The sequence below is a fragment of the Zootoca vivipara genome, chromosome 15 (assembly GCF_965207765.1).
Source record: "Zootoca vivipara chromosome 15, rZooViv2.hap1.1, whole genome shotgun sequence".
NCBI lineage: Eukaryota > Metazoa > Chordata > Lepidosauria > Squamata > Lacertidae > Zootoca > Zootoca vivipara.
The window spans coordinates 1,279,538-1,300,967 of record NC_142598.1 but is presented as its reverse complement, the minus strand read 5'-3'; the positions used below and the strand labels follow the sequence as shown (position 1 = coordinate 1,300,967).

General features: G+C 45.5%; 1 protein-coding gene across 18 annotated transcripts in view; it reads right to left on the bottom strand.

Moving 5' to 3' along the window:
- Positions 1-1,846: 1,846 nt before the first annotated feature.
- Positions 1,847-21,430, bottom strand: part of LOC118097577 (uncharacterized) — a 77,402-nt gene continuing 57,818 nt past the window's right edge. For 17 of the 18 annotated variants that reach the window (XM_060269116.2, XM_060269122.2, XM_060269119.2 and 14 more), the window contains 4 exons: positions 6,859-7,074; positions 5,457-5,564; positions 4,529-4,645; positions 1,847-2,844 (listed from right to left, as the gene is read on the bottom strand). In XM_060269116.2, the coding sequence (XP_060125099.2) occupies positions 2,383-2,844; positions 4,529-4,645; positions 5,457-5,564; positions 6,859-7,074 (903 nt within the window). In that variant the 3' untranslated portion in view covers positions 1,847-2,382. The remainder of the gene's footprint in view (positions 2,845-4,528; positions 4,646-5,456; positions 5,565-6,858; positions 7,075-21,430) is intronic. The other variant, XM_088658604.1, reaches the window with a different exon arrangement.

The window sequence follows — 21,430 nt, the reverse complement described above, 5'->3', positions numbered from 1 at the left end:
AGCCACTGAATCCAGAGGTGTGAGCAGACTTGCCAGTCCTACACATAAGTCTTGATCTTCTCACTAGTTCTCTTTTTGCTAGACTAAAAGGGGTTTCAAAGCAGATGAAATGGGAATGTGTATTCCATACCTCACTTAATACTCTGAAGAATCCAACTTCTTTCCCCAGCTGTAAGAGTTAAAGTACTCAAGGAAGGAATCATTTCTGTAAATAGCAGAAGCTGAAGAACACAGATGTACACATCTGCTTTATAGATAGGCTACTTGGGTGCCTTTTTATTTTCATGTGTTCAGAGAGGGTATCCATAGTCCTGGCCAGTCCTTCCTACTTCTGCTACATACTCTGGCCACATACTCAGTGGACAGTAGACAGGTCCACTGGTCCTGAAACGGGACAAACATCCTTCAGGAAAGAAGACAGGATGCTCTGCTCATTACTTTCAGAGCATATTTGGGATACCCTGGTTCTAGTGTCTCTTTATGCAAGAGCCTATTTTCTATTCAAGCTCTGGGGAGGTGAGGGGGGAGAGAACATGAGGCAGGCAGGCAGACACGCAGACACTCTCCTACTGGCAGATTATCCTGAAGCCAACAAATGATCAATTTTGTGTTGTAAGACTCAAGCTTGCCTGGAAGCCGAGTGTGGAAAAAGTGCTTAAGCAAGGATGGAGAAGCTGTGCTCCTCCAGCTGCTGTTGGACTTCAACTGCCCTCAGCTCCAGCCCTCAGAGCCAATGGAGTCCCAGTCCCATAACATTTGGATGGCTACAGCTTTCCCATCCCTGTCCAAAAGTCTCAGCAGTGGGCAACTATTTTCTGGGCACCAGCAATGGCAAAACAGCAGCCAGCCCCCCAAAATCTTTGGGGGCAGGAGGGCAGCACCAGGTGGCAAGGAGTCATGCCGTTGAACGCCCCACAAAGGCCATATGATATGCACACAAGAGAGCAGGACATGGAAGACTTCTTGTAGTCCTTCCATGATGCCTGGAAGCCTGCTCCTAAAAACAAAACATTCCAAAATAGAGGAGTTTGGAATTCAGCAAGTCAAGTGTGCATTTGTCAGTAGGGATGTGTCGCATTGCGGTTTGCTCTTCGCTTTTCCCCACCCTCTCTTCCCTTTCTACCCCTCCCACCCGCCCACCTTTCCAAGGCATGTCATCTCCCACTAGTGCAGTGCTTCTAGAAGGTGGTCTTCATGCTCAGGAACAAGAAAGGAGGGCTGCTTCCAGTTTCCTGAGTGCCAAGACCTCTTCAGCAATGGGGATGCACCAGAGTCTGAAAAGGGACCTGCCCAGACAGGGGCGGGCAGGTGATTTGGAAGTAGTTGGTGAGCAGGATCCAGGCGACAGTTTCACCACCCCTGTTCTCACCTGAACGGAGACATGGAAACCAAAGCAGAGCTTGCTTATTAATTTTTTTAATACATTAAAAAAATAGAGACCAGTTCTGATTTATTCCCACCCTCCTCCAGAATACTTTCATTATTTTCTTCTGAGGGAAAAGCAGCACACACACACAAAACTGATAGTGAGAGGAGCAAGGGAAAGGCTGTGGGGCATTTGCTGCTGCCACCACCACACGGAAGGAAGACACAAGACAAAACCAGGAGTCAGCAAGTGACATGCAGCTATGGCTTCTGTAAAACTTTCCCTGAACAGGACAGCCCAGAATCTCTCAGCCTCCACTCCAGCAACATCCATTTAGTCTTTCCCGCTGCCCAAAACAAAAACCTTCCTGGTCCTCAGAAACAGAATAAACCATCTGAACTCAGCAACCCTGAAGCAAAGGAAAAACATGCCTGAGGTGGCAATTCCAGGTCCCAGCCAGAGGGACTTTTTTGAGAGAGAGAGAGAGAGGGAGATAGCAAAAGAGAGGCTTCCTGCGTCTGGTGATGACCTTACTGCAGGTCTAGGAGTCGCCAGGACAGGGCTAAATTGAACAGGGCAGGGGGCAGCCAAGCGGGAGCAATGGACAGAAAGGCTGATGCATAAGCTGCCTCCACCTCCCCATTTCATAGCAACCTGGGAGGCTTTACAAGCACAGCAAAGTGGGAGCAGCACAAGCTACTGCAATGGACCCTGAGCTCCCACTGCAACTCTCTGGCAGAAGACAAGCAAGCGACTGAAGACAGGAATCGAGTCTCCGAGAGGAATGTCTCTCTGTGCCAGAAACACAGAAGCAGCTCACCAGCAGAGAGAGGCAGAAGACAACAAGAGGAATGGGACTTTCTGTGCAAAGAGAGAAAATATATAAAGCTATTTATGGCAAGGAATGATCCCTTTAGATATTCCAAGCCATTTCCAGTGTCAAAATAAAACCTCTTCCCAGTCACTGCCCCACAGGGCCAAGTCCTCTCCCCAAATTCCCCCTCCCAACTCAGTTCTCAGCGAGCGCCTCTCCCTGATGGCCAAGGGTTGAGCCGGCACTGTGGGCAGCAACCGGAATAGACAAGAACGTCACAGGCCTCGGAGCGTTGCCCGGCATGCCAGCCTGCAGGCCAGCCAGAGCAGAGCCGATAGGCCTCCAGGTCACAGATGAGTTCCACCACCTCGTCCACTGTGGTGAGGCGGGCAGGGTGGCTGGCATAGAGTTCGTGCTCAGGGGGCACGGGCAGGTTCCGCACCACCACCTGGAAGAAGAGGCCTGGGCGGATGTAGATGGCAGCCGAGGACACGGTGGAGTGTTCTGAGCGCTGGACGAGACGCAGGTCAGGGCCGCAAAGCGGAGACAGCACCTCCCAGTGAGCAGGGAGAGGGATCTCATTCAGCTCAGCCAAGAGCTCATGCAGGACGCTGTCCAACTGGGCAAGGGGCTGCGCACCACCCAGGCTATAAATCTCCATGATCTGTGGAAGGAGAGACAAAAGAATGGCTTCATACCATCTCCCTCTCTCCTTCACAACATGGCCCCCGCGAGTTGGGCTGTTTTGTGAGGGCTGCAGCAAAATGTTCTTCGTTTCACTTACTGCCTCAAAGTTTGGGACTCCAAGGGAAAACGGGGCAGTATGCAACTTCCCCCAAACCCAGTAGTCCCACCACCCCAAAAAAACCCTACCTGAGTTGCCATTTCCCCCATTCACAACAGATACTACCTAGTCCCCTCAATTCCAGTCGTGTGACAGTGCTATTATGTATGGGTGCAGAGCAAAGTATTTCAGAGGAAGTGATACATTTCCGTTTACAGAAGAGGCAGAAGATTTGGCCAAGGGATCTCAGTAATTCAGCCTACGGATGTGTCTAGAGCACTGAGAGCACTGGAGCACCATGCTTCTGAGGATGTGGACAGGGGACTGAAAGGACTATGGCCTAACACTTGCCCTCTCAACCTTTGCCCATGGCTTATTCCACCGAGCAGAAGGTGGTTTTCTGTCTGGGTGCAGGAGGTGAAAAAATGCCTCGTTGCAAGAGATGGTCCCCCCATCTGCAATAATCAAGTAATGCCAGTGGGTGGCATCTCTGTCCAGGAAGGTCATGTTCCACCCGATCCCTCAGAGACTGCCCTCCCCCTGATAAGGCTTGCAATCTGCAGGTGCTCATCCACCCACAATGTTGTCACTAGAAGCCAAAGTGCTCTCCGTGGCACAGATCATCCTCCACTGGCCAAGAGCAGTGGGACAGCTGAAATCTCTTCTCCAAAGAGAAAGCCAAGTTTTAGCCTTGCCCTGGAAACTTCCATATTAGAACACATTTTATTACTATCTGGTGCATGGAAACCACAGTTAGTTCAAAACAAAGCTGCTAAGCTATTCACTAGGACCAGACATTAGAAACATATCTAGCTAAGGCTTCAAGAGATTCACTCAGTCTGGCCCATTTCTGAGCACAATTTAAAGTGCTGCTGCTTATCTTTACAGCAGGGATGGGGAACCTGTGGTCTTCTAGAGATTGTTGAACTACAACTCCCATCAGCTACAGCCAGCATGGCCAAGGGTGAGGGATGATGGGAGTTGTACTCCACCAAAATTTTGAGAGCCACAGGTTCCCCATCCCATGCCTTGCGACCTGGACTCTGGACTTCTCCCACTAAGTCTGCTCAGGCACTGGGGAAGAGGCCTTTCCTGCAGTGGTGCTTTGCCCTCCAGGGAGCTTGACTGGCCCCTACGCCAGCATCTCTTAAGCGCCTGGCAAAGACTTTTGACCACTTATTGCGGTCCTTTTGAGATCAGGTCTTTTTGAGGTCATTTACTGTTTCATTGCTTTTCTAATTGCCTTTCTTATTAGTTATCACAAAAGGCGCCAGACATGTTGAATTCAAGGGCTGTAGAGAAATATTTTAGATAGATAAATCAATCAACCTCAAACTTCTGCAAATGGCATGAACCTACAAATATCTCCATGTGGTTTTTGCAATGGGGGTGCTGTATAAATTGCACCAGAATTGCACCTCTCCCTCCATGCCTGCCACACTCACAGCATTGTTCCTGCCAGCGTGTGGAGCAGAGTCCAGTTTTACAAAGTAAGCCTTCTCTTTTCCCTGAGTCAAAGAGCCCAGGGATCTTACCAGTTGCCACAAACAACTTCATCACTCACCACTGGGGGGCGCAATTGCTGCAGGTGCTCCACTTCATCATCTTCATCATCCAGAACCACCAGCTCCTTGCCCTGAGTTCCCCCCCCTCTCTTACACTGGGGAAGTCCTGCTGAGACCTGGAGGAAAGGAAAAGACATGGAGCTTTTTAATATTCAGAAACTTCCCCCAGAGCAAACAGCACCACTTGACATACAGAGAAGGATGGGAGACCATGGACAGCGGTGATATTAAGGTACAAGGCTGGAAGCAACTCTTTTTAAATCTGCTGCAGCACAAGGCCAGGATGAATTTGTGGTCGACTTGCTGTGGTGCTCAGTTCTTTGTGACATTGTCCTTACCAAATCACGACTGCAGCCAATGTGACTAACAGCCTTGGCAATTAACCATATTAAGTTTAGATTAAGCTTCATGCATTAAAAAATGGGGGGAGGAGTAACAATAGTTGTGGGCTTTTCCTTACTAGAAGTATGGAAGGAAGGGACTTAACAAGCATTTTGTGGAGATGTCTAAAACAAAGGAGTGGCTGTGATACTGTAGGAGCCCAAGGATCAAAACTAGCTTCTATGTTTTTAGCAATTCTTGTTTTTATCTGCAAGCCACCTTGAGTTCCGTCAGGAAAAAAGGTGGGGTATAAATAAATATATAATAGAATAAAAAGCAATATCTGGGAAAGAGGCACCCACCACTGGTGATTTTGAACACTCAAGCCCTACAGCCCAGGCATTAGCATTTCATATTTCTTTTTTGGTATACTGAATCTCTTTTAACCTAACAATGGCATTTGGAAACCTTCTGATGAATGTCACCACTCTGATTCCAAGTTGTATTAGAAACACTAAAAAGAGCAGTGCTTTTAAGTTTTATGAGCCAAAAGCTGGAACATTTGAGGCCAGCAGGTAGGAAGATGTGTCCTGATTGTGGGCTCACCGGAGAGTCCTTGGATGGCTGGTGGTCCCCCTCCGCTTCTGCATGCTCCCGTTTGTCGACAGGAGAGGTGGCAATGAGGCTGACAGCAGGTCGTCTGGTGTCGGATTGCTATGCAGAAACAGAGTGTATTAAAGCCGAGGCGCTTAATTCTGTACAGATGTGGAATGTGCTCTCACTCCATATGCTCACTTACAAGGGTTCCTATGGCTCAGAATAAATGGGCAATGGAAGGAATAAATGGCCAGATGCACTGCACAGGACAAGAAGCCTCTTTGCAACCTCCCCACCATACATTGGAAAAACAAGAGGCAAAATCCCAACAATGTGGGGGTGGGACTTCACCTTTCCTCCAGCCCTCTACGGGGTCAGCAAACTTTTTCAGCAGGGGGCCGCTCTACTGTCCCTCAGACCTTGTGGGGGGCCAGACTATATTTTGAAAAAAAATATGAACGAATTCCTATGCCCCAAAATTACCCAGAGATGCATTTTAAATAAAAGGACACATTCTACTCATGTAAAAACATGCTGATTCCTGGGCCATTCACAGGCCGGATTTAGAAGGCGATTGGGCCGCATCCGGCCCCCGGGCCTTAGTTTGGGGACCCTGCTCTACAGCAACCCCCACATCAACTTTGAAGAGCACCCCAAACCTCCAAGATGCTCTTTTTGTGTTCCTTTACTAATGCAAATAATTTTTGCTGCTAAAAATGATTGGTGTGAGTTATTAAGCAGACGACGACGACTCCAATTCTAAATTCAGTGTCCAGGCTGCTGGGTCACTGAGCCTCCTTGGGGAAGAATCCCCCCTTTTTGCCTGCAGAGTTGTGGCCAAGGAGGAACAGGATGAGGCATGTGTCAAGGGCTGGGCACCTTGCAGTTAGGTGTTGGGAAGCTTGATTCCCGCTGACTGGCAAAGCAGTGGGGTGTGTGTGTGTGGGAGCAGAGGGATCTTTCCTTGATTTGGAGCCCTCTATCCTGACATGTGAATAAAGAAAAAAACTCCTTCCAGTAGCACCTTAGAGACCAACTAAGTTTGTTATTGGTAGGAGCTTTCATGTGCATGCACACTTCTTCAGATACCATGCTCATACCAATAACAAACTTAGTTGGTCTCTAAGGTGCTACTGGAAGGAATTTTTTTGTTTTGACTACAGCAGACCAACACAGCTACCTACCTGTAACTAGAACTATGTGAATAAAGAGCCAGCCTTTCTGAATGCTGACATTCGTCCTCTGCAACGTCCTCCCCCAGGGATGTTCACCGAGCTTATTTGCCAAGTCTTTAGAACTTCAAGACTTTGTTTCCACAAAAAGGATCTGGTGCTCCGTGGAAGAAATACTTCAGTATTGGGCATTTCAACTGCCAGGGGAGGAAGGATCAAGGGAGAATGCACTCACTCACCTTTACCAGGACTTGGGAGGGTGGGGTGGGGTGTCGAGGTACTTCTGACTCCTCTTTGACATGTGGCAGGATGGGGCGGTCCTTAGCCAAGTCCTGGGCCAAAATTGAGCCACTCATCTCTGGCTCATTCTTCCACTTCACTGCTGGCTGCTGTTCAGGCTCCTCTGGGCTCTGCAACCTAGGCAAATGCACCTGTTCCCTGCTTGAAGGAGACTCCTGCAGCAACAAGGGGGCCGGGGCAGGAGGGAGAGGAGAAGGGGCAGGTTCAGATTAGGAGCACGGGAAGTGGCCTTAGACCCAGTGTGCCCATCTAGTGCAGCATGGTCTGCTCTGACTGGCAGTGGCTGAGATGGGCAGAAGTCTTCCTCCTCAGCTGCCATCGGATCTTTTTAACTGGAGATTCCAGGGAGGGAACCTGGATCTTTCGGCAAGCACAGTCTGTGCTCTGCTACTGAGGTGTGACAGGGGTCCTCCAGGTGTCTTTGCATCTGCATCAAACCACCGTGACATTTGGGTGCCAGGTACAGGATGAGGCATCATGAAGATTTCAACCCCTATTGCTGCAGAGATTAAAGCTTTAAAATACCAGAGCCATTGAGAAAATAAAAGCAGGGCTGCCAGTCACTCTGGTTGGGAGGGTGCTTCTATACTCTACATAGATTTGCCTGCCCTCTGTGGCCAATGGGAAGGAAATTCATTTGTTTCATTTCATTCAGCTTGCAGAACCAGTCGTCCCCCCTTCTGCCCCCACAACACAGAATTTCTTTAAGCAGAGCACCTGAGAATCCTGCTCCTGCGTATCCAAGGAGGACCCAAAGAAAACTTCTTCCAACCAGCCACAGCCACAGGAATGCATGCTTTATCTGACCAGGTTCACTTCTATGGACTAAACCAGTGTTTCCTAACGGGGGCTATATGGCCTCCTGCCCCCCCCCCGATATATATGGGGGGCACAGCACAAGGCTAGGAGGCCACATAAGGAAGTGAGAAGAAAAGGGGGGAAATAATTTATTTTTAAAATCTGATTGGTTGGCTATCAGCTTGGCCAATCACAAGCAGGTATGGAGGTGGCCCACCAAGGGGTGGCCTAGCACTTCTTTTTGCCATGTGCATTTTCTTGGAACTGTCCTGGTTGGTTTCCAGTGGGAGAGGGTGGTGCTGGGCCAGGTGGCAGCCTGGGCTTGACTCCGCAAGGTGCAGGGTGCAATCCACCCCAGCACCTAGCAGATGTTGCCGAGGGGCGTAGGGCTCAATTTCTAAAGAGCAGCTTTCAGGAAGGTAGTGCTGCAGTCCTGATGGGCAGGGTATAAATAAATTCTTATTCTTATTCTTAAACAAGGTTGGAAGGGGACCACGGTCAAAAAAACGTTGGGAAACACTGTACTAAAAGGGTTATGTCACGACAGGCGCTTGAGAAGCTGCCACAAACATTTTAGTTGCACCAAGTTTTAACACAGCTCACAGTTTGTTGGCTAGCTCTGTGTACCTACTCTAATACAAGCTTGCTACAGAAAGTTAAAACTTCAAAATGCCCTGAAAATTCAGTATAGGGACCCAAGACAGTGTGCTGTTGATATTTTTGCCATTACGTTTTCAAACTTTACTGCAACCAGAAAGGCTAGAATCATGTTTGACAAAACAAAGTAGAAGTAGGATTTGGAAGACTTAGAATGCTTTGCAAAATGCATGTTGTCCACTCATAGTTTACGATATGTATACTCAGGGTAACTTGAAGAGGGGTGGTCAAGCACTGATTCAATGTACATAGCAGGTTTTTACAAGTCACGTGCCTCTTGCTCTGATTGCCCAGAAATCTGGGAGCATCCCGGTTTCCCAGCACGTGTGACACAGCCTTCCTTCCCTCCTAGGGACTTTTTCTGTGAGCCACTTTCTTGCCATTCTATCTCTGAGGTACAGCAGAGACTCATGAGTTGACAAAGCTTCCTGCAAACAGACCCATCAACAGAAAGGATGCGCTCCCAGCTGATCTGTGGGTGCTGAAGCACTATGCCATGCCTCTCTCATTGCCAAACACCACCACACTAGTAGGCACATTGGGAGAGTCAACTCCCATTCCACTGGAGGAAGATGAACTGGAGCAGGACCAGAAGGGATTCCTTTACTGGGATCACGACAATAGCGGGCTCGTTACAATCTAGCTCCGCCAGAGAGAATTCTCGTTTCCATTCAGAAATTGTGATGCACCATCTTATTCCCCTCACCTTGCATCCTTCTGTCAATTTAAATAAAAATCAGCCCCGAGACCCTTCATCAATACTTAAAATGGACAGCAGCACTTCACTCAGCTATTCTGCCCCAGCAGGAGATCCAGGTGGGCCAGGTCATAAACCTACTGCCCCAAGAAAGATCAAAATAACTGCAACATGTGCATAACAGAGTTTGCTGATGATGCCAGAGCAGCAATCAATACTGTAGTGCTCAATTCCTAAACAGCAGCTTTCCTTGAACTACACAAGGTGGGCTTAGATGCAGACCCGGTAAATCCCTGTTCAGTCATCAAAATATCCTTAAGTGGTCTGGGCAAGGGCATCTCAGGCTTAACCTTTTAACACGGCAGTTGCAAAAAATAAGCGTCTGAAGAAAGGGAGAAGTTATACTGAAAATTTGCATCAGTGATGGTCAGGCCTTTCCTGGAACTAGGCCTCAAATCAACATTGGAAAAAAGCTCAGAACAATGACTTGCCTGCCGATAAAAGAGGAACAGAGTACTTGTGCCTGGCAGAGGGGTTGAGCGGGCTCCATCCCTGGCACCCCAGGCACAAAGGAAGGAGGAAGAGGGATCTCCACCCTGCTCAGCTGCTGCCGTCCTCTTGCCTGCACGCCACTCCTTGATGCCCAGTCAGCATATGGAATGTCCCCCTCTCTCCTCCCCTAGGGACCTCTCAATCTGTTCTAGGGGTTCCCTCAACTGTCCTGAGCACATATGGGACAGTGAGAGGCTGGTGAGGAGGGGGCTGCACTAGCATGAATCCTTGCACTAGCACATTATTTTGCTGAATGCCACTCTCAGACTGAGTTGGAGCAGCTGCACATGGCAGCCAATGGCCTTGAAGCAGAATTTTTTGCCACATCACATTAATGTTTAAAGTACCAAGAATTAGGAGAAATAATTTAGTAATTGGAATCAAACCAACAGAACCATCTGTCCTTTAGCAACCTGCTGCCCTCCAGATGTTTTGTATTAGAAGTCCCATCAGCCCCAGCATCACAGGGGCGCACTGCTAGTGGGCATGGCAGCATTATTCTCACAAGGCCAGGCAGGTGCCCAGAGCAACTCACAAGCAGCCTTCCCCCGCTGTTTGGAGAGATACTGCCTCTGAACATGGAAGATCCATTTCACCATTTGAGCCTGCTGATGAAAACTGGTATAAAGGAATCTAAGCTAACGACTCTCAACAGTCGTGAGAACAAGGTGGAATCTAGATGCATATAAAAAAACACTATGAAAATGCTTGTAAAACTTTTTAAAATATATTGAATATTGAATTTAAAACTAGGTGATGAATTTATTTTCTTTGATGTTGTAAAGAAAAGAGGTGCAGTTCTACACCATGTTTCTCCGAAAATAAGCCATAGTGATAGGTTAAACTGTACCATACTTAATATAAAAAAAGGCATCCCCTGAAAATAAGCCACCGTGTTTGTTTGTTTTTGAGGAAAAATAAATATAAGACAGTATCTTATTTTAAGAGAAACACGGTACGCAAACTCAAGATTAAAATCGGAGCCCTTATTTAAGGATGAAGAAGGGAGAATGATGGCGATAAAAGTGGTATATCAAAAAGAAAAAATTATTGTCAGAATCTATGTGCCAAACGAAAAGAAGGCGGAATTTTACCAAAAATTAGAGGATAAACTGCTGGATTATAGTGAAGAAAAGATCATTTTATTGGGAGATTTCAATGGTGTTACCTCACTTGATATGGACAGGACAACACAAGAGAGAGAAAGTAAAGAAGGGAGACTACTGCTAACTTTCTCTCAACTACCGGTAGTAGAACATTTCAATCTTCAAGATGCATGGGGAGTTAAATGCCCAAATGAGAAACAATTTACACATTACAGTAATACCTCGGGTTACGAACGCGATCCGTTCCGGATCGCAGTTCGTAACCCGAATAGTTCGCAAACCGAGCGCGATGGGTGCCGCCATTTTGCGCATGCGCAAAGCGCGCGATCGCAGCTTATGCGCGCGCGCGGCGAAAACACTTCCGGGTTTGCGCAGTTCGTAACCCGAACTGTTCGCAAACCGAGGTGGTCGTAACCCGAGGTACGACTGTATTCAGAAGCAAAAAATTCTGCGGGGAGAACTGATGCAATTTGGATTTCAAAAAACTTATTACTGAAAATAAAGAAAGCAGTCATTCAATCAAAAACAGTATCTGACCACAACCCAACTAGGATGGAAATAAAAGAAGGAAGGAAAAGAAGAAGATGGAGAATTAGTGAAAATGTCTTAAATGATGAGAAAGTATTAGAAAAGGCAAGGGTGACTTGAAGAGAATATTCTGATAACAACTTAAATCAGGGAACCTATATAAATACCGTATGGGATGTTGGATGGCTTTTTCATCCAACAAAATATAATCCAAAGAAGAGATAAAGAAAGGAAAATGGAACAAATTTTGAAAGAAAGAAGCAAAAATAGTAATAGTCAGGCACCCCCAAACTTCGGCCCTCCAGATGTTTTGGCCTACAACTCCCATGATCCTTTGCTAACAGGACCAGTGGTAGGGGAAGATGGGAATTGTAGTCCAAAACATCTGGAGGGCCAAAGTTTGGAGATGCCTGGTCATAGTCAACAAAAGAGTGGCAAAAGCTGCACTGGGATGCAATCTCAAAAATGATAGAATGATCTTGATACGAATCCTAGGCAGACCTTTTAACATCACAGTAATCCAAGTTTATGCACCAACTACCGGTGCTGAAGAAAGTGAAATTGACCAATTCTATGAAAACTTACAACACCTTCTAGAAATGACACCAAAGAAGGATGTTCTTCTCATTATAGGGGATTGGAATGCTAAAGTAGGTAGTCAAGAGATAAAAGGAACAACATTATGATTAAATGGGCACAAGACTTTGGACATAATGTACAATTTGAAGACTGGGAAAAACTTTGGAAAGTAAATTTGAAATTTACAGATTGCTCTTTGTTGAAAGAAAATTATATGAAAATGATGTACAGATGGTATATTACACCAGTCAATATGCCAAAAATGTACAAAACTGGGTCTAATATATGTTGGAAATGTAAAGAAAAAGAAGGGTCTTTTTATCATATGTGGTGGTAATGTAGAGAAGTTTTAAAATATTGGGAAATGATTTACAATAAATTGAAAATAATGTTTAAAATGACTTTTATTAAAAAAACGGAAACATTTTTATTAGGAATTTTAGGGCAAGATCTGCCAAAGAAAATAAAGAACTTCCCCAACACAGGAGCCAGATGTATGGAGGAACATGACTCATAGAAGTAGAAGGCCCAGGGATCGCTCTGAGTGTTTAAATTCACAGGGGTCCCCAAACTAAGGCCCAGGGGTCGGATGCAGCCCAATCGCCTTCTAAATCCGGACCGCGGACGGTCCGGGAATCAGCGTGTTTTTACATGAGTAGAATGTGTCCTTTTATTTAAAATGCATCTCTGGGTTATTTGTGGGGCATAGGAATTCATGCATATTTTCCCCCCAAAATATAGTCCGGCCCCCCACAAGGTCTGAGGGACAGTAGACTGGCCCCCTGCTGAAAAAGTTCGCTGACCCCTGGTTTGGAACTACACAGTCGATTTGAAGTGCTCTCCCTTAACATGGAAGACGAAAAACAGACTCCATTTGAAGATCTCTCCCTCATCACAGTTGATCAGAAATATGCAGACGAGCAGCAGTCAATCCTCCGGGAATATGCAGGTAACCTTGGAAGGGACAGCACGTGGAAGAATCCCGACCAAGCCCATGAAGAGGCGTGTAGTGGTGATAGGGGATTCCCTACTGAGGGGTACAGAAGCAGTGATCCGTGGGCCTGATAAGACGTCTCGAGAGGTGTGCTGTCTCCCCGGGGCCAAGATCCAAGATGTAACAGAATGGCTGCAAGGAATCACAAAACCCACTGACAAATACCCCTTCCTTTTGGTTCATATGGGAACCAATGACACTGCTAGCCATAGCCTTCAGAAGATCAAAAGTGATTATGAGGCTCTGGGCAGGAAGTTGAAGCAATTAAACGCGCAAATTGTCATCTCATCTGTCCTCCCAGTTGAACGACATGGCCCAGGGAGAGAGGGGAAAATAGGGGAAGTGAACAACTGGCTTCACAAATGGTGCAAGAAGGAACGGTTTGGATTCTTAGATCACGGTCTGCAGTTTCTTGAAGATGGACTTCTGGCAAGTGATGGGCTGCACCTCACAAGGGTTGGGAGGAATGTTTTTGCCATGAAACTCAAAAACCTCATCAGGAGGGCTTTAAACTGACTTATGTGGGGGAGGGAGACAGTGGTCCTGAAGGTAAGAATCTACCAAGTGCTGAAGATGATCACCCAAATGTCAAGGACCAAATGGAGCAAACAGCATGCAGACTTAGTGGTGGGAGGAATAAATCCTTAAATAAGAGACATGGGGGAATGATCAATGGTCTTCAATGTCTGTATACTAATGCACAGAGAATGGGAAATAAACAAGATTAACTTGAGCTCTTGGTACAGCAAACTAAATACAACATAATAGGCAGCACTGAAACCTGGTGGGGTGAGTCTCATGATTGGAAGGTAGTAATAGAGGGATACAATCTATTTCAGAGAAATAGACCAAACAGGAAAGGAGGAGGAGTGGCGTAATACGTCAGGGATGTGTATACCTCTGAAGAGATCCAGGATTTAAAACTTCAAAGCCATATTGAGAGTATCTGGGTCAAAATTAAGGGAGAGAAAAATAAGAGTGATCTCATTGTGGGAGTTTACTATAGATCCCCAAGCCAAACTGAGGACACAGATGAAGCCTTCCTGGAGCAGATGACCAAGCATTCAAAAGGAAGTGAGATAGGTAGTAGTAATGGGGGATTTCAACTATCCTGATATTTGTTGGATGTCAAACTCAGCCAAGAGCATAAGGTCGAACAGATTCCTCACTAGCCTTGCAGACAATTTCATTGTCCAAAAAGTGGGAGAAGCAACAAGAGGATCAGCCATTTTAGATCTGGTCCTAACCAGTAGTGATGACCTGGTTAGTGGGGTAGAAGTGGCAGGATCATTAGGTGGGAGTGACCATGCTCTTCTGGAGTTTATTATACAGCAGAAAGGAGCAACCAAGCATACTAAGACTCAAATACTAGACTTTAAGAAAGCCGACTTCAGAAAACTTAGGGAAACGCTGTGTGAGATTCCATGGACAGAAATACTAAAAGGGAAGGGAGTTCATGATGGTTGGGAGTATGTTAAAAGGGAGATATTAAAAGCACAGGCAATACCAATGAGACGGAAACATGGAAGGTGCCTAAAGAAGCCAGGGTGGCTATCTAAAGAACTTTTAAGAGAGTTGAGATTTAAAAGGGATATGTACCAAAAATGGAAAAACGGTTAAATCACCAGAGAGGAATTCAAACAAATAGCCAGCACGCGTAGAGACAAAGTCAGAAAAGCTAAAGCACAGAAGGTGCCTAAAGAAGCCAGGGTGGCTATCTAAAGAACTTTTAACTGAGTGAAGATTTAAAAGGGATATGTACAAAAAATGGGAAAAGGGGGAAATCACCAAAGAGGAATTCAAACATATAGCCAGCACGTGTAGAGACAAAGTTAGAAAAGCTAAAGCACAGAATGAACTCAGGCTCGCCAGAGAGGTTAAAAGCAACAAAAAAGGGCTTTTATGGGTATGTCCATAGCAAAAGGAAGAACAAGGAAACAGTGGGGTCACTTAGAGGAGGAGATGGTGAAATGCGAACAGGGGACAGAGAAAGGGCAGAACTCCTCAATGCCTTCTTTGCCTCAGTCTTCTCCAAAAAAGAAAACAATGCCCAACCTGAAGAATATGGAGCAGATGATTCAGCAGGGGAAACACAACCCAGAATAAGTAAGGAGATAGTACAAGAATACTTGGCTAGTTTAGATGTATTCAAGTCTCCAGGGCCAGATGAACTACATCCAAGAGTATTAAAAGAACTGGCAGAGGTGATTTCAGAACCACTGGCAATAATCTTTGAAAATTCCTGGAGAACAGGCGAAGTTCCAGCAGACTGAAGGAGGAAATGTCCCTATTTTCAAAAAAGGGAAAAGAGAGGACCCAAACAATTACCGCCCAGCCAGCCTGACATCAATACCAGGAAAGATTCTAGAGCAGATCATTAAGCAAACGGTCTGTGAGCACCTAAAAAGAAATGCTGTGATCACTAAAAGTCAGCATGGGTTTCTGAAAAATAGGTCATGTCAGATTAATCTGATCTCATTTTTTGACAGAATTACAAGCCTGGTAGATGAAGGGAATGCTGTGGATATAGCCTATCTTGATTTCAGCAAGGTCTTTGACAAGGTGCCCCATGATATTCTTGTAAAGAAGCTGGTAAAATGTGGGCTAGACAATGCTACCATTCAGTGGATTTGTAACTGGCTTACTGACCGAACCCAAAGGGTGCTCATCAATGGCTCCTCTTCATCCTGGAGAGAAGTGACTAGTGGGGTGCCACAGGGTTCTGTCTTGGGCCCAGTCTTATTCAACATCTTTATCAATGACTTGGATGATGGGCTTGAGGGCATCCTGAGCAAGTTTGCAGATGACACCAAATTGGGAGGGGTGGCTAATACCCCAGAGGACAGGATCACACTTCAAAAAGACCTTAACAGATTAGACAACTGGGCCAAAGCAAACAAGATGAATTTTAACAAGGAGAAATGTAAAGTACTACACTTGGGCAAAAAAAATGAACGGCACAAATACAGGATGGGAGACACTGGGCTTGAGAGCAGTACATGTGAAAAGGATCTAGGAGTCTTGGTAGACCACAGACTTGACATGAGTCAACAGTGTGATTCAGCAGCTAAAAAAGCCAGTGCAATTCTGGGCTGCATCAATAGGAGTATAGCATCTAGATCTAGGGAAGTAATAGTACCACTGTATTCCGCTCTGGTCAGACCTCACCTGGAATACTGTGTCCAGTTCTGGGCACCACAGTTCAAGAAGGATACTGACAAGCTGAAACGTATCCAGAGGAAGGCAACCAAAATGGTCAAAGGCCTGGAAACAATGCCTTATGAGGAACTGCTTAGGGAGCTGGGTATGTTTAGCCTGGAGAAGAGAAGGTTAAGGGGTGATATGATAGCCATGTTCAAATATATAAAAGAATGTCATATAGAAGAGGGTTTTCTGCCGCTCCAGAGAAGCGGACACGGAGCAATGGATTCAAACTTCAAGAAAGAAGATTCCACCTAAACATTAGGAAGAACTTCCTGACAGTAAGAGCTGTTCGACAGTGGAATTTGCTGCCAAGAAGTGTGGTGGAGTCTCCTTCTTTGGAGGTCTAAGCGGAGGCTTGACAGCCATCTGTCAGGAATGCTTTGGTGGTGTTTCCTGCTTGGCAGGGAGTTGGCCCTTCCAACTCTATGATTCTATGATTCTTTTTATTTTTATTATTATTATTATTCATTTATTTATTGCACAAAGATAAAACAAAGAATAGTACATACACATACATTCATACCATACATCATACAAAGAATATACAAAAATCAATTACCTACACAAACATACCTTACCAACGCACATTACACTCCTACCTATACTGCTAATATTTATTATATTCGAATTTCTTATCAAAATTTAAAAGTCCAATAGGACATTTGTAAGGAAAGTTTGATAAGGAAATAAAAGAGCGATAGACGGGAGCTAAGGCCTAACCAATGGAATGTATCTTTCGGTTTAGAAAAAGAAAATATAGAAAGTATCAAAAAGAAGAAATACAAAAAAAGTCGGAAAAAGAAAAGATAAAAAAGAGCAAAGAAGAGAAAAGAAAAGAAAGGCGATTCAGACTGATTCAACAGTCATCTTTCAACTTAATTCACCTCGTTCTCTGTCACTTCCACCGCGCTATACACAGGGGTTTACCCTTCAATGTTTCTTATATTGTCCTCTATTTACCAATCGTAATCTCATTAACATTCGTACTTGATCCCGATCCCATAACCTAAATCAATATCACCTTGTCACAAGTACTGTAAAAGAAAAAAATAAACACTCTAAGTTTCTTGTAAACAATCCTGTATAGTTATTCTAAACACAACCATGTTCTGTTCCCCACTCCCATTTTCCTTAGATAATCGTTGAGGCACTCCCACTGTTTTCTAATTTTGTCTCTAGGCTTATTGTGTATCAAATCTGTTAGTTTAGTTAGTTCTAGGTATTCGCAAAGTTTATCGACCCATTCACTTCTCGTTGGTGTTCTTGGCTCCTTCCAGGTGTTCGCAATAGATTCTATGATTCTATGAAGTTCTTAAAGAAATGGGAGTGTCTGACATCTCATCTGTCTCCTGAGAAATCTCTATGTGGGACAAGAAGCTACAGTTAGAACTGGATAGGTTCTAACTAAGCAAGGTTATGCTTAAAATTCTACAAGGCAGGCTTAGGCAGTATGTGGACCGAGAACTCCCAGAAGTGCAAGCTGGATTTCGAAGGGGCAGAGGAACCAGAGACCAAATAGCAAACATGCGCTGGATTATGGAGAAAGCTAGAGAGTTCCAGAAAAACGTCTACTTCTGCTTCATTGACTATGCAAAAGCCTTTGACTGTGTCGACTACAGCAAACTATGGCAAGTTCTTAAAGAAATGGGAGTGCCTGAACACCTCATCTGTCTCCTGAGAAATCTCTATGTGGGACAAGAAGCTACAGTTAGAACTGGATATGGAACAACTGCTTGGTTCAAAATTGGGAAAGGAGTACGACAAGGTTGTATATTGTCTCCCTGCTTATTTAACTTATATGCAGAATTCATCATGCGAAAGGCTGAACTAGATGAATCCCAAGCCGGAATTAAGATTGCCGGAAGAAATATCAACAACCTCAGGTATGCAGATGACACAACCTTGATGACAGAAAGTGAGGAGGAATTAAAGAACCTTTTAATGAGGGTGAAAGAGGAGAGCGCAAAATATGGTCTGAAGCTCAACATAAAAAAAAACCAAGATCATGGCCACTGGTCCCATCACCTACTGGCAGATAGAAGGGGAAGAAATGGAGGCAGTGAGAGATTTTCCTTTCTTGGGCTCCTTGATCACTGCAGATGGTGACAGCAGTCACGAAATTAAAAGACGCCTGCTTCTTGGGAGAAAAGCAATGACAAACCTAGACAGCATCTTAAAAAGCAGAGACATCACCTTGCCGACAAAGGTCCGTATAGTTAAAGCTATGGTTTTCCCAGTAGTGATGTATGGAACTGAGAGCTGGACCATAAAGAAGGCTGATTGCCGAAGAATTGATGCTTTTGAATTATGGTGCTGGAGGAGACTCTTGAGAGTCCCATGGACTGCAAGAAGATCAAACCTATCCATTCTGAAGGAAATCAGCCCCGAGTGCTCACTGGAAGGACAGATCCTGAAGCTGAAGCTCCAATACTTTGGCCACCTCATGAGAAGAGAAGACTCCCTAGAAAAGACCCTGATGTTGGGAAAGATTGAGGGCACTAGGAGAAGGGGACGACAGAGGACGAGATGGTTGGACAGTGTTCTCGAAGCTACGAACATGAGTTTGACCAAACTGCAGGAGGCAGTGGAAGACAGCATTTTCAGTTCTTCATACATTTTTACTCATATAAACATTTATGAAGAGAACATTTGGCATTCAATATCCTATATTTTATGTTCTCTTCACTACTGACAGTTCACAACCTCAAAGAGGTAAACAAATTCCTTCCTTTTATGACATCATAATGGCTGCTCACTGATCCCTCCAAAGACCCGATACCAGCATACAGGGGGACTTTCCCCAATCCAAAATAAATCTTTTACAGGGATTTTTCTTAAGTTCAGCCCTTCTCTCCTTTACCCTGCTTCAAGGGGAGAATTTAGGTTCACTCTTTGGAATTTTAAAAAAACTTCCTGTCAAACTTTCCAACTTCTGGCTAGATAACTGCTTCTCAGTTTGCTCAATGGGGGAGATCGACTTCCGTTTTTAAATCTCCTCCCGTGGCCAATTTCTTCGAATTTATAATTTTAAAATCCCTTTTCCTTTACTCACGGTGTCCAATGTCTTCAATTCTTTTTAAATTGGAAGAATCCACCGCTCAACAGGCTGTCCACTCGGAGCATCACGCTGTGAAGGTACCGGTAGCAAATCTCCTCACAGGTGCCCACGTCTCCACTCCGCTCGCTCTCGAGGCTCTTAATAGAGCTTCCCGGGGAGCAGAGGATATGTTTCTGGGCACAGCTGAGTCTCCACGACCCCAGAAAGCTCAATCTGGGGTTCTTCTGGGGGTCTGTGGTGCTCTCAGCGGTCCTCACTGCTCAGCAAAGGCGGTAGACCGGAAGTCCTTTTAGTTTGTTTCTTAAGTGTTGTGTGCATGTTGTAATGAAAAGTTAATAAAAAGCATACATACACATACACATACATACACACACACACACACACACACACACACACACTTTGCCATGAGCTCACAATCACCATCTGGTGTCACATTTGTATAATGCACTTAAAACACACTTAAAACGTTATATTTGCAGCTGTATAGCTGAGTCCTAAGTTATTTTGTACAGATCACCACAGGAGGCAGCAACTTCCATTGCTCTGTACGGCAAATCACATTAGCTGAACTTTCTGCCAATCAGCCTCCCTAGCCTTATTACATGACAGGTGGCAGCCACTGTCCAGGGAGGTTCTACCCTTCATTACTTCTGCTAAAGTGTGGAATGACATGAGTACAGCAGTACCAGTAATTGGTATAAACTATTGAATGTTTAGTTTCATTCCACAGGTAGGCAGGATGGATAACATCAATGACAAGACGTGTGTGTGTGTGTGTGTGTGTGTGTGTGTGTGTGTGTGTGAAAATACTTTCCGGACTTCCGCTCCACCCGCCATTAGGGATCGGCAGGGACCTCGCGTTCTCCGAGGTTCCCTGCGCAGAAAAGGAGAAGGGGGAAAGTGAGAGCGACACAACCCCTGTTTTTAAGCTTCAGATTGTGCTTTCTGGAGATGTGGTCTCAGCTGAGCTATTTTTTGAGCCTCCTTTGCCTCCCGGTAAACCCCCCTTTGGGGGGTGACAAGAGAGGGTGAAGTCGAAGGCGAAGCTCTTGAGCCGATTGCTACCTTTCTGCGCGCAGCTCTGAGCCGACCTAAATGAGCGGTGGATCCTTCCCAACCTGGATTTGGAACAATTGGAACTCGTGAGTAAGGAAAAGTTTAAAATTTGAGCAATTTGGACGGAGGAACGGGGTTTAAAAAGGGATGGGAAGTCAGTGGCAAAATCGAAAGTAATATCTCCGGAACGGCAATTCGAAATCTCCCCAAAATCAGGGGAAGGGGAGACTAGACTGTGCTTGAGAGACCCCTGAAGTTTCATTAAATTTGGATGTGTATTTTCGCTGCAATTTGCTCCGAAAGAGGGGGCCCCCAGGATCCAGACAATTGCATGGTGACGTCATAAAGGACTCTGCTATTCCTATGAACTCTTCAACTCTCGCTACCTAAAGTACCTTTGAAGTATTTTGACAGCTGTTAGAGCTGCAAAAGGACTGAAAAATTACAATTTTTTCTGCTTGTATGCTGTCAGGGAAGTAATAAGTGCTTCTAAAAGGAAAAAAGCAGTGGACTTGAAGCCTGGGACAGACTGTAAAAGTTATCATTCTGCCATTTGCTGGGAGTTACTGGGATTTTTCCTAATAAGTCTCTGGGAATATTCCATAAAGCCCTACTGTTTTGCTTTGCATCGACCTTGAAGTGCAGCTGCAGAGTATTATTTATCAAGACTGTCTCTTTTGTAAGAATATTAGTAAAGAGAGCTGGATTTTGAATTTACAAATAAAAGACTAGTTCAGACTGTATCTTGGAATGGAAATTTGAAGGGGGGGGGAATCACCAGCTCTGGTGGCACAACAATCCAGGCTGGCCCCTGAAATTTGAGACGATAAAGAAAGAATCTACCCAAAACAATGAGGCTGGATGAGAAACAGTGGAAGTGTATATTCGACCTCGTGCAACAGATATTATGGGATGTGAGAGGAAACAAAAGATTGATTCAAGTACCGTGTTTCTCATACTATAAGACACGTCTTATTAATTTTTTTATAAGCCTATGGCTTATTTTCGGGGGGTGTCTTATTTTTTTAAAAAAAATTACAGTATGGTACCTCCTCTTCCTGTCGCGGCTCGGCACCTGGAACTGGCTGCTGCTGCGCTGCTGCGCTGCTGCGCGCGTTGTCGCCGCTTCAGCAGGGCACGCTGCTGGGTCCCGCCGGGTCGGGGCTTCACGCGGCGCGCGCTGCGGCTCTTGCCGGGTCCCGCCGCCGGGTCGGGTCTCGGAGCAGCGCGCGCTGCGGCTCTTGCTGCGTCCCGCCGCCGGGTCGGGGCTTGGAGCAGCGCC